The sequence below is a fragment of the Antechinus flavipes genome, chromosome 6 (assembly GCF_016432865.1).
Source record: "Antechinus flavipes isolate AdamAnt ecotype Samford, QLD, Australia chromosome 6, AdamAnt_v2, whole genome shotgun sequence".
NCBI classification, from domain to species: Eukaryota; Metazoa; Chordata; class Mammalia; order Dasyuromorphia; family Dasyuridae; genus Antechinus; species Antechinus flavipes.
The window spans coordinates 30,764,301-30,777,762 of NC_067403.1; the positions used below are offsets into that span (position 1 = coordinate 30,764,301).

The 13,462-nt window shown below is 33.1% G+C and overlaps 1 protein-coding gene across 2 annotated transcripts in view; it reads left to right on the forward strand.

Moving 5' to 3' along the window:
* SLC30A9 (solute carrier family 30 member 9) overlaps positions 1-13,462 on the forward strand; it is a 70,552-nt gene that overhangs the window by 38,520 nt on the left and 18,570 nt on the right. For both annotated transcript variants that reach the window (XM_051966577.1, XM_051966576.1), the window contains 6 exons: positions 1,720-1,775; positions 3,911-4,046; positions 6,023-6,062; positions 6,661-6,732; positions 7,221-7,328; positions 13,173-13,338. In XM_051966577.1, coding sequence (XP_051822537.1) covers positions 1,720-1,775; positions 3,911-4,046; positions 6,023-6,062; positions 6,661-6,732; positions 7,221-7,328; positions 13,173-13,338 — 578 coding nt within the window. The remainder of the gene's footprint in view (positions 1-1,719; positions 1,776-3,910; positions 4,047-6,022; positions 6,063-6,660; positions 6,733-7,220; positions 7,329-13,172; positions 13,339-13,462) is intronic.

Genomic DNA, 13,462 nt, shown 5'->3' on the forward strand with positions numbered 1-13,462 from the left:
TCCAATCCTCTAGTACTGGGTAATGGACAAATGATCAACAATTTTAAATAGAAATTGGAAAAATACAGCTAGTAGCTAAATATTTGAAAAAATAATAGATCCTATTACCAAGTAAATATAGACAAAAAAAAATTCAAGATATCCTTTCATACCCATTAACAAAGATAAAGTTAAAACTAATTGGCAACTGTCAAGAGATAAGACATATCACACTAATTGATGGCAGAATGAATTGGTCCTACTTTTTTTATAGTATACAATAATAGCCATATGTCAAGAATAATTCCACTCTTTTAAATTCCTAAGGAAATAATGAAAGAAAAAGATATTTGTGAAAAATATTATTTATAATTTATTTATAGTAATGAAAAATAACAAAGAACTCAAGTGCCTAACATAGTAAAACAGTGTTACACATAGTATCACTTCACTTGGCTTAGAAAATTCAGCCAAGAGAACCTGAGAATAGACAGAAAGAAAAAGCAGCTAAAACTAAAGATAAAAATCATTGGAATGAAATTTCTGCATTCATAAAAAAAAATTTCTCATAATCCTCTTTCACTGTTAGTTGATACATAACTCTAACCGTACCAGTTCTTTGGTTTCAAAGCCATGAATTAGAAGAGAGAGATTCAGGAAAAAGCATGTCTATAAAGGAGAGAAGATAGAGAAAATATTAAAAACAGAAAAAAAGTATATGTGCAGCAATTTGTGTCAAATTATCTAGCATCTTTGGGGCATTGTGTATTATAAAATAGCCTTCTAATGGTGTCCTAAATCTCAGGTGTCAGACATGGAATTGCTGCCACTGCCCACACCAAAATAAAATGTAATTTGGAAATATTTAACAAATAAAAATGTAATAGAACATAGATAATATTACTATGGAATTCTGGAAGTCATAATATGATGCCTGGAGAGATTCTTCTCTATACTTTAGTGGTCCTTATTTCTTTTTAATTTTTTTTTAGTATTTTATTTTTCCAATTACATGCAAAGAGTTTTCAACATTCACCTTTGTAAAACCTTTGTGTTCCAAATTTTTCTCCCTCTCCACTTTCCTCTTTCTTTCCCCCTCCCCAAGACAGCAGGCAATCTGATAGAGGTAAATATGTGCAGTTCTTCTAAACATCTTCTATATTTGTCTTGCTGTGCAAAAAAGATCAGATCAAAAGGGAAAAAAAACAAGAGAAAGGGAAAAAAAACCAAGCAAGCAAACAACAACAAAAGGTGAAAATACTCTGCTTTGATCCACATTCAGTCTCCATAGACCTCTCTTTGGATGTGTGGATGACTCTTTCCATCACAAGTCTGTTGGAATTGAGCAGTCCCCATTTCTATTTGAATTTGATAACCTTAACCATTCACCAAGCCTCTGTTTGGTACCTACACCATGCCAAACACCGAGCCTAAGCAGTGGGGACACAGAGACAAACATTTCAGTGATAGAGTATTTCTAAGAATCCATGGAAATGTGTATGCTTTTAAAAACTCATCTAAAATAGTTAAAAATTTGAACATTTGAAAACTCTCTTGAAGGTTTTCAAGAAGGTTACTTTAAGTGTTTTTCTCTAGTATTGAGGTATATTTAAGAATAGTAGTTATTGCTGTTTCCTTTATTGTTTCTTAATGATTTTCATCATGTAAATGATAGAAAGAATTGTTTGGAAATAGTGCAGATTCATGCTAATGTTTTTTTTTTTTTTCTTTGTTTTATAGGCTTTATTAGCATTAGGCATCTCTCAGTCCGTACGAACGCCAGATCCTAGACATCCGTAAGTACATTGTCTTGGTTTTTCTTTTCCTTTTGGGGGTAATTAATCATTTGAGATGAGTGACTACTTAACATGCTTTTACTTAGGCTTATACCTCAGATAATCTTTTTCAACTCTTTGTTATATAATAGTATAATTTTAGGGGACTAGATGATATAGTGGATAGAACGCCAGGCCTGGAGTCAGGGAAACGTTTTTCTTCCTGAATTCAAATTTGGCCTTAACATTTACTAACTGTCTAATGGTGGGCAAGTCATTGAACACTACTTGCCTCAGTTTCCTAATCTGTAAAAATGAGCGAGAGAAGGAATTGGCAGTATTTTTACCAAGAAAATCCCAAATGGAATCTTGAAGAATTGGGCATGACTTATAAATGACTTCTGTTGTATGGAATTAATAAGGACAAGACACATTTTTTACTCTCGTTGTCTTTGTCATCTTCATATTTGAAAATTGGTAAAACCCACGTTTCACATCGAACCTCATTTTTATGATAAGATTTAGATTTTGAGGTAATAGTCTGTCAGAGCTAATAAAACTTATCAGTATGAAAAAATGTTATTTCCCCCAAACCATTTATTTTGCTGGTGTGATATAGAATGCACATTGTTTCGATTTAAAATTGCTTTCTTTCCTGAGCCCTTAAGTGTGTGTTTTGGTTCTGTCACTGTATCATTAATAATTCAGTGTAATAGTTATATTTTAATTCCACTTGTATGATAATATAGACATTTTAAGTGATGTGGGTGCATATATTTTTAAAAAAATGTATATAGATTTTGTATATAACTTTTCAAAAATACATTATAGTTTACACATCTCTTCTTTTTGTCCATAAAGGCAGAACACTATTCTTCTTTTCCTAAGCTCTGGCCAGCTTGTGACTAAGAATTTCAAATTTGTATCCAAATTAATTCTCTAGATGTCCTGATGCTATATGTGCCATGTATTGCATTGTTCTGCCAGTTAAGTGATGTCACAGCACTTTGCAACAACACAGTTGTTTAGTACAGAGAAGAAAAGCAGTTTGATTTTTTTGTAGAAAGATACAGCACGTATTTGGACATTGTTGTGTAGAGGTTAGATTTAGTCGACTTAGCTTTAGAAGGCTAAGTCAAGAGCAGGTGGATGAGGATAAGAGAATTAGATTTTGATGTAGAGAAAAATTATTTCCCTATTAGATCCAAGAGATGGTGGACATCCCCTTACTAGAAACCATTAAGCAAAGTCAGTATGATCTTTTGTAAGGATAGTGTAGAAAGAATGTTTTTTGGGGTGTGTGTTGATTTATTTGTTCATTAAAGTTCTTCTAGATCTCAGGGTTTTGTGCATCCAGAGGTCTTCATAAGTATGCATGAAGCAGTTTAAAGCTGGGATAAAAGTTTCCTCTCAGTAATAATTCAAAGAACAGTTTTCATTTAAAGTTCTTGTTTAAATTTTCAGCCAAGATCTTCTTAAGACTTGGGTATTAGAAGTGAGTTTTTTCAGGAAAAAAATTTTTGTTAATAACACATTTCTTTTGCTTCTGTAATCTGTCACTTCTTTTTTCTAATTATTCATGCATGCTTTAAAAAATTGGATGAAAAAATTAAAAAGAACTGAAAAATCTAAATTGAAGCTTATAAGCATAGTAATAGTGCTTGTGATTTGTTGAACTATACAGGATCAAATTAAAGGTGATATAAATCATAAAGTGCCTGTTCATAAAGACTGAAGAATTCAGTTAGAAACTATATTGCACTTAAATGCTATCTGCTTATTAAACATCTGAATGCTTTTTTTAAAAAAAAGATTAAATTAATTTTCTCAGCAGCTGTGGTATGTAATACATTAAAGTCATATAATTAAATCAAAATAGGTTGTATGGAAAAGGAATTAGAAAAAACATCTAAATTAAATAGTGTACACTTTATTTTATGTATTTTCAAGGAATTTTTAGTCACTTCTAGTTCCACTGTTATTTTTCTGATTAGTTGTGATTTTAGCAGTTTAATTTTAATGAGCTATCAAACTATGACAAATGTGCTGAGGTTTTTTTTTTTTCTTCTGCTTTTCCATTTTCATTGAGGTTTAAAAATATGTATTAAAAGAGTTTTTTCTTCTGTATTAACTATTTTTTTGTTCTATTATTTTAGGTATGGTTTCTCAAATATGCGCTATATTTCCTCATTAATTAGTGGCGTTGGTATTTTTATGATGGGTGCAGGACTTTCTTGGTATCATGGAATCACAGGATTAATTCATCCTCAGCCTATCGAATCTCTTCTCTGGGTAATATGATCTTTTTTGGTTTTAGTCATATGAAATAGTGTTTTATTTAAGAAACTATAAAAATACACTAGAACTTCCTTTGAGTGCTACAATTATTGAATAGGGTTCATGTGCCTAAGAGTGGTTACATTATATCAAAATTTTATAAATGTAGCTGTAGTTGAAAGGACATGTTCTGATGAATGAATCAAGAAATATTTATTAAATACTTACTGTATTCCAAATAATGAGCCAAACACTGGGGATATAATTAGAAAAAGAAAATAGTTCTCCTTTTGGAGGGATTAAAAGTCAGCCACAGAATGGATGACAAAGATCAGGAAGCTATGGGTGCATATATTTTTGTGTGCCCCATTAAAATGTCAAGTCTGTGAGAGTAGGGATTGTTTTGTTCTTTGTAGTTGAATCTCCAGGAATTGCTTAGCACACTGTTTGGCACGTAATAATAGACACTTAATAAATGCTTTTGACTGATGTCCAAATCTGTATTGGTAAGAGTGAGCTTGTGATACTTGAATTTTGTTCATTTCATTTATGATTATTTTCTCTTCAGAAAAAATAATGAAATTTATATGTCATGTCTTGATTTTGAGAAATTTGGACTAATTTATAGATATTTTGTTCTTTTAGTATTTGTCTCATTTGCATGATAAGTGTGATCCGTGGCATAGGAAGTCAAAGAGGTACAATGACTAGTTCAAATTTTGACCTTGAATAATTGACTAAGTGGTAAATAGAATGCAATTGGAGAACTAGACACCCTGTTGTCTTTTTGGCAGATAAATTGTCCTTAAACATTTGGTGATGTAATTGAATTTGACTTTGTTTTAAATAATAATTAAAATCCAAAATATATACAAAGACTCTTTTTTTTGTGGAGAGAAATATTTTCAAGTCCCTTGAAGACCTCTTCTTTTGTTGATTTCTGTAGTTTTATTTCCCTTATAGGTTAGAAGGAAACACTATGAAGCAGGATTATTGAGCCTTAGGGTAATTCCTTTCTACCTTTAACAAACCTTTAATAAACAACAGCACACTCTTCCATTCCTTATCTCTCTAATATTCACCTGTTTTTCATTTTCTGATTCCATTAATCATGGTAAAATGAGAAGACACAGAGAAGAGACCTTTCTGTATTCTTCCTTCTTACTGAGGACTGGCCTGGGTCTAGGACTCCAAATAGAATGTAGAGGAGGCTGCCATCTTTCTTCTTATTAGGTTGGCTTTTGGAGCCAACTGGAGCCACATCTGGGAGTTCGAAGACCAAAGCCTTCTTTCTCTGTGCCTTTGATGTTCTTTTTCTTTGTCTTTTTCTTAGAGGTCTCTACATTTTAACTCTTTAAAATACCCATGCAAAATGACCTGGAAATACTCCTGGGTGTCAGGATTACCTACTCTGACATTGAGCTATTTTTTTTTTTTTTTTTAAGTAGACAAGATACTTGAGGCATGTAGGATCTCTGCTAGAGCTGGAAGTTACTTTAAAGATCAGTTTTTCTAAACCCCTCAATAGTGAAACCTGGGGAGTTAAGGTGATAAGTAGTAAATGGCAAAACGAGAATTTTTGTCTAGGTGCTTGAATTTAGAAACACTTTGCATGTGCCACTACCCCAGGTTGTTTTTGAGTAGATAAGTGCCTATTTTCTTATCTTCTTTATAAACTTTTATGTCAAGCTTTCTGAATAAATTGAATTTGACAAGGCCAAAATTTTAGTTACCCTCTTGAAAAATTTAAAAATAACAAATCAGATTTGTAATCAATTTTAAAAACTTTGGTTTGAAAGGCATTTTTCCCTTATTCAGTAGTAGTAGTACTCATTTTCATAGTACTTAGTTGATTAGTTTTGCATGAAAACCTAAGTAATCTGTTGGAATTAAAATCTGTGTTTCATTTTTAGATTTTACAAAACTGATAAAAGACTTAAGATTGCTCCCTGAAATATTTATGCTTTGCTCTAAAAATTTTTGTTTTCCAGGCTTACTGTATTTTAGCAGGATCATTGGTGTCTGAAGGAGGTATGCATTCTCACAAAATACATTGTTATTCCCACAAATTACTTACGTATTAGGAAATTTTTTGCTCCTTGAGGTTCTGAGAATAGTTTTTCCAAACTTAGCCTTTCGTTACTATTTATTTGTATGATGCTCCATAATAAGCCCTCCTTTAAATATAGGGCCTCTTTAGGATGTAAGAGATCTGATGAATGTCCGTTCTTCATTAAACTATAGTAATAATAGTAATAACAAAAATAATAGCTAGCACTAATCTGCTTAGGACCCTATATCAATACATGTTAAGTAATAGTAGATTGAATATAAAAGAATAAAGGACTGATTAGATTGAGGTGCTTTGCACAATTGTTAGTTAGGGAACAGTTTTGTAGCATGATTTTAAAAAGTCTCTTTAAAAAGCTTCAGCTGTATGACAACATCTGGTTCTTTGCCAAACAAAATTCTGTGTTCATTCATTATGTGCTAATCGTATTCACATGTTCCTTTTTTGGTCTTTGTGTGAAATCTCACTGCATTGTAAACTATCCTGTACTTAGATTTGTGGAACATATTTGTAGATTATAAGTACAGGCACATTTTACATGAATGTTTGTCTTTTCAGCAACTCTTCTTGTCGCTGTAAATGAACTTCGACGGAGTGCTCAAGCTAAAGGAATATCATTTTACAAATATGGTATGTTTCTTACAAAGTAGATCAGTTACTTCTTTATTTTTCTAATAGCTTAAAAGAAGTTTATTAGTGTCTCTGTATTCCTTACAAAGGTATGCATAATAATGTAGCCAACTATCATCTAAAAGTAAATAGACTTGTTTAAATTAAACCTTACAAATTTTGACATAAATCCTTTGCATTTTTCCCTATCTTTTGAGTATTTGTGGATGTACTAGGAATTTTTGTTTGCTCTTTTGGATCCCCATCATTCTGCATAGTGCCTTGTACATAGTAGGTGCTTTATAAAATCTTGTAGAATTATAATTGTATAAGCCGATATTTACATTTAAACCAAAAGTCTTCTTGCCCAATCTGGAGATTTCTGCATATCTTTATAAATATGCTATTTCTATTTGTGCCTCAGTTTTTGAGTGTGTGTTTAGAATGCTGTATCCAATTAAGAATTTTGAAGGTTTCATTTTTGTTTTTCTCATTTTCACATGATTAAGTGGTACAGAGTCGTGATCCCAGCACAAATGTGGTACTATTGGAAGATGCTGCAGCAGTCTTAGGAGTGGCAATCGCAGCTGCTTGTATGGGCCTGACTTCTTTAACAGGTAACTGATTTCCTAATTTAAAGATGATTTGGTTGAACAGCTTAAAAATATTTTCTAGTAAATAAAAAGTTTTTAAGAGAATAGGATGATTTTATTACAGTTTACTATAACATAGTTTAGTAAACTGTAATAAAATCATCCTATTCTCTTTTTTTAACCTAGGGTCCATGGACTTTTTTTTTTTTTTATAGCTTTTTATTTACAAGATATATGCATAAGTAATTTTTCAGCATTGACAGTTGCAAATCCTTTTGTTCCAACTTTTTTCCTTCTTCCTCCCACCCCTTCCCCCAGATGACAGGTTGATACATGTTAAATATGTTAAAGTATAAGTCAAATACAATATATGTATACAGGTCCATATAGTTATTTTGCTGTACAAAAAAGACTCGGACTCTGAAATAGTGTACAATTAGCCTGTGAAGGAAATCAAAAATGCAGGCAGACAAAAATAGAGGGATTGGGAATTCTATATAATAGTTCATAGTCATCTCCTAGATTTCTTTCACTGGGTGTAGCTGGTTCAGTTCGTTACTGCTCCATTGGAACTGATTTGGTTCATCTCATTGCTGAAGATGGCCAAGTCCATCAGAATTGATCATCATATAGTATCGTTGTTGAAGTATATGATAATCTCCTGGTCCTGCTCATTTCACTCAGCATCAGTTCATGTAAGTCTCTTCAAGCCTTTCTGAAATCCTCCTGCTGGTCATTTTTTACAGAACAGTAATATCCCATGGACTTATTTTTAAAAAATAGTTTTATAATTGTATCATTTTATGCATTTAAAATCATTTTTCTGAGAAGTCCACATAAGTTTCTCCAAAAGGGTCCATGACACACAAAAAAGTTAAGAATCCTAGATTTTGTGGAATGAGGATACTGTTACTAGAGGATTTAGGATCCAGAATCTAGAATAGATTTAGGAAAATCATTGTTAGACTTTCTGTAAACCTGATTTTGTTTTCCTTTTCTTTGTATTATAAAATTATATGTATAAGAGTACACACACACACACATACACACACACAAACCCAAAACCCTTTAGTGATGGCAGGGTTTAAGATGGTGACTGGATCTATGCATGTATTTATTAAAGCAGTGATTTTGCTTCATTTTTGGAACTTTGACAAAATTTTTCATTAGTGAGGGATGCCATGATGATTGATACTTAGCCTCTGTTATTCTATTCTTTCACTCATTATATCTTTTTTTTTTTTTTTTTTGGCTGAGGCAATTGGGGTTAAGTGACTTGCCCAGAGTCACACAGCTAGGAGTGTTAAGTATCTGAGACCGGATCTGAACTCAGGTCCTCCTAACTTCAGGGCTGGTGCACTCACTATATCTTGATATTAATAATATCATACATAACATACAGACATAAAAAAAAATTATATGTCTGAGGACATCCTATATTCATGGGACATGAGGATAAACACTATCGATCTGTAGTCATAGATCTTGAACCCTCATTCCTCTTCTCCAAGAATGAAGTCATTACATTGACTGTTCGAGTGAAATGCCACTGCTGCTTATCAGTGGGCCCTGCCATCTCTTGTTCTCTGCCCTCAAGTTCCCTGCTCACGAGGCCCTATGAGGCCCAACCCAACAACATTGTGCAGGCCAGGCTTCAGAGTATTCATTTTAATATTGCCTGACTTTATTTTATGATCCTCAGATAATCTAATTTGTTATTAAAATATTCATGTTATATTAAACAAAATATTGGTAGTTGTGAATGCTAGCATATAGTGAACCTTTGATATCATCCTTTGAATATACTGATTGCATCATTTATTGTTGAATAGGTGGCTAGTGTATATCTAGTAAACTGTGTACCTAGTACACTGGATAGTACTGGGCATGGAGTCCAGAAGACCTGAGTAGTTCAAATCTTGCCTCTGACACTTAGTGGTTGTGTGACTCCAGCACAGCTCACTTAGTCTCTGTTAGCCTGAAAGCCCTTCTACAAGAGTTGACTCAGGAGCTCAAAATAAAACTGCAAATTCCTTTAAAAATATTCTTATCTATAGTTTTTTAAATCACAGCTTGTTAAAATTAGAAGGGAACTAATAAACTCTCTGGTCCAACCTCATTCTATAGATGAGGAAATTCAGCCTTAAAGTGACTCCAGCTCTCTCAGCAAGTAAGGCATTTAAACAGGAAGCAGTGGAGCCAAGCCTGGATCGAGGCTTTTTGATTTGGAATCTAGTGTTTTAAACAAAAAGCAGTCAGAATGACCAGCTGTTGAGAGCGGAGCTGTAACCTGTTACTGAGTGCGACAAGTCTGTGTTCTGGAATGCTGTTTTCCTCTTGTTTGCCTCCTGGCTTCTTGTGTAAAATCCCACTTTCTTCCTATTCTCCTGTCCCTTTTGCTGTGATTAGCTGCAGTTGTGTGTGTGTGTGTTTTTGTGTGTGTGTGTGTGTGTGTGTGTGTGTGTGCGCGCGCGCGCGCACATGCATCGGGAGCATCTGTCTTGTCTTGTTTGTGCATGGTTATTTGCCTGTTGTATTCTCAACACATAGTGTAGTGCCTGGCACATAGTAGGCACCCGATAAATCCTGGTTGATGTACTGATTATGTTGGAGTTTTAATGTTGATGCACAGGATTAATTTAGATGGAATAATGAGAGAGAGAAAAGCAGAACACCAAACCTAGATAAATGTAGAGTACAAATGTATAAAAGCAGGTGCCTAGAGGTCTACAGCTGGAAGAGACCCCCCAAGAGCTTCAGAAAAGATTAGAGGAAGGAAATTGGAGAGGCTGTAGAGTTTAATAGCCATTTAGTGTTATTTTCTCTGGGAACTTATTCAAGTTAAAATTTAAGATCATTCTAAATATATCCAGCTAGATTTTTATCATTTCCTTAGATATACAGACATTTTCTTCAGTCTTCATATACCTGTTATTGCTTAGAAATATATCTCTTGCATTTCTAATTAGCTCTGTCTTCATTCACATAACATGGTTAAATTGAATGTTTGAAGAAAACACAAAAATTCTTTTTGTATCAAATTTTATTTTCTTTAGGAAATCAGAATGTTCCTATTTGTGCTGTTTTATCTTATTTTCCTAAAATACCAGTTATCAATTGAAATAGTATTTTAAGTGTGAATATTTAGTACCTCACAGTTAGCAAATACAATTTAACTTTTTTATTGTATTTTTAGAAGTTATTGATAATTTTCTATTCTTTTCCTATGTTCTGTCAAGTAAGATATTTATTAAAGAATATTAATCTGTAAAGAACTATTGAGAGAATGAATACATTACTAAATTCCCCAATAATTTTACTCATCTTCCTAATATTTAAAGTAATGATCAGTTTCCTTAGGTTTGCTTTTCTTAAAAGTAGCTGTCTCTGAATTTTTCCGTGACAGTATATATATTAAAACACTTTTAATATTAAAATACTTTTGAAGTTTGTTTACTTAATTGTTTTTAGCATCTTGAGGATTGGTTTTTAATCCAAATTATCATTTAACCACAGTTTTTAAAAATCTCATAATTTATCTATGATGAACATTTTATACCTGACTTTTAACATAATTCTTTTCAGTCAAACATTTAAGAATTTTTCTTTGCTCTAGTAGTAGTGTGGTTATTTCACATAAATGACATTTTACAAATTAGCTTTCTGAAATAAAAATAGAGTGACATTTTCTAAAATTATGGACTAAAGGACAACCTTAAAAACTGTTGCTAGTTCATTTTGACATGATTTTTGTAAAGGTATAGTCAGTACTACAAGATAGGACATTGTCAGTGCTACAAGAGGGGTGGCAAAGGTCTTTGGGAGTTGACAGGAGGAATGGATCACTTCTGTCTTGAGAGGAGCATGAAAGACCTCAAGGAGGGTGGTGTCCTTTTAACTGAGGCTTGATTTTTAGCAATGGGGAAGCATGGCCTGGCCTGAGGAGTGACTGAACTAAAGACATAGGGATGGAAAAAACAGAAAAACATAAGTAAATGATGATTGTTGCAGGTTTTCTGGGATGCAAGATGGATACAGTTCACTAAGAGCTAAAATTGGCAAATGGGTTCATCCAGACAATAGAGATGCTGTAGTTTGGACTGAAATAGGTGAAAAACTAGAGGCTGAGATGTGAGTTAAGGGGGGTGTTTTATTGCAGCATGTTATGCAAAAAGGGGGTCATATCAGTCATTTTTCAGTTGTATTTAACTCATTGTGGCCCCCTTTGGGTCTTTCTTGGCAGAGGTGCTGCCAGAGTTCTGGCCTAGTTCCTTTTCCAGCTCATTTTACAGATGAGGAACTTGGCAAACAGGGTGAAGTGTCTTGTCCAGATTTGTACTCAGGAAGAGCAGGCCCGGCCCCATATTCACTTTGCCACTCAGCTGCCGGGGGTCACATCAAGAATTAAGAGGGAGATTTTAGAGCTGGAAGTGGGATAAGACCTCATGACTTTTTGGGTCCAAGAAGTCAAATAGAAGAGGAGGGTTTGGTGGGGACACTGAATAAGAAGACAGATTCAGGATTGGACAGATTTCTTTGAGGGACAAAAATGTCTGAAGATGTCCTATAAGCAATTGGAAAGGCAAATCTGGAGATTTAGAAATGAGGGATTAGACAGAGTTTGGGTGCCATCTTTAGATGTGAGAGTGGAATCTGTGAGAGTGAATGAAGTGAGAGAAAGATGATGTGGAGAGAAGAGGTTGGAGATGGAGGCTTCTTGAAGGCTTCCATTGAGTGGGAACAAGGAAGTAGTAAAGTCTAAAGAGAAGTGGGAAGAAAAACGTGAAAAGAGAACCAGTAGAATTTAGAAGGCAGGGTAGAAATAGGCAGTTCAGTATTGTCAAGAAGGATGAGGACTAAATACTATTCATAGATTTAATGTTCTGGGAAGTCAGTGATGAACTTTCACAAAGTGGCTTTAGAGTAGTGGCTGGCAGAAAAGAATTTAGAAGAGTTTAAGGTTATAAAGAAATGACAAATTTTGGTATGGTTTTAGATAACTAGCTTCTTTACTTTTTAGTGCAATTGTATTAAATTTTAGAATTACTTTGAAAAAATCAATTATTAATAAAATAAAGTGCATTTTCTTTCTTTCCATCAAAAAAGTTAAATTTACAAATAAGAATAATCTCAACTGATTTTTCCAGCCACAAAAAAATTTGTTAAATTTGTTTTAACAAATAAAAATGTCTTTATTGGTGTTTGGTTTATTTTTTTTGAATATTACCAAAAATTCATAAATTATAAAAGTAGTCATCTTCTCAAATTTCTGGATTTTCTTATGATAATTTTGTTAGACTGCAAAGGAAGAAAAAACTATGTTGCTGATAAATATTCAAAGAAAATTTCACCTTCTTACTATTGTAATTTTTATGTTGTTATTTTACCTGAAAGTGTTTTAAAGCCATGATGCAAGAAATAGGCTGAAAATGACACTCTTATAACTCATTTTTGCAAAATTCTTGAAGTTATAAGAATCCCATTTATAATGAAATTATAACTTTTAGTGAATTTTATTAAAACAGTTTAGTTATCAGTAGTCAGGTAATCTAAAATGAACTTAATGTCACACAATTTCCTATAGCAGCAGTGCATTAGTGGAAAGATCCATTTAGAAGACTTGGGTTCTGGTATTTACTAGACAAATGATTTAAGCTCTTTGACTCTCACTTTCCTTCTTTGTGAAATGGGAGCACCAAAATTTATATCATCCCAGAGATATGAGGAAAGTAGTTTTATAGAACTTACTAAGGCACTTTTTAAATTGTTTGATCTTTTGTCCCTTACACTCCAGTAACACATAGGGGAAATTTGACTATATAAGGTGATAAAAACTAAATTTACTAACTTCAAGTACATTTTATTTAGGCAATCCACTCTTTGACAGCCTGGGTTCTTTAGGTGTGGGAACCTTATTGGGAGCTGTATCAATGTTTCTCATCTACACAAACACAGAAGCACTTTTAGGGCGATCAATCCAGCCTGATCAGGTACAGCGGCTAACTGAACTATTGGAAAATGACCCAGCAGTAAGGTAAGAATTTTTTTTTACTAAGACCAGTAAATTTTATATTTTTAAACAAAGTAAAAAATGGGGGAAATATGTATGTATTTTGAACCACTAATTATTACATTTTCAAGGGAGATTATAGAACCTC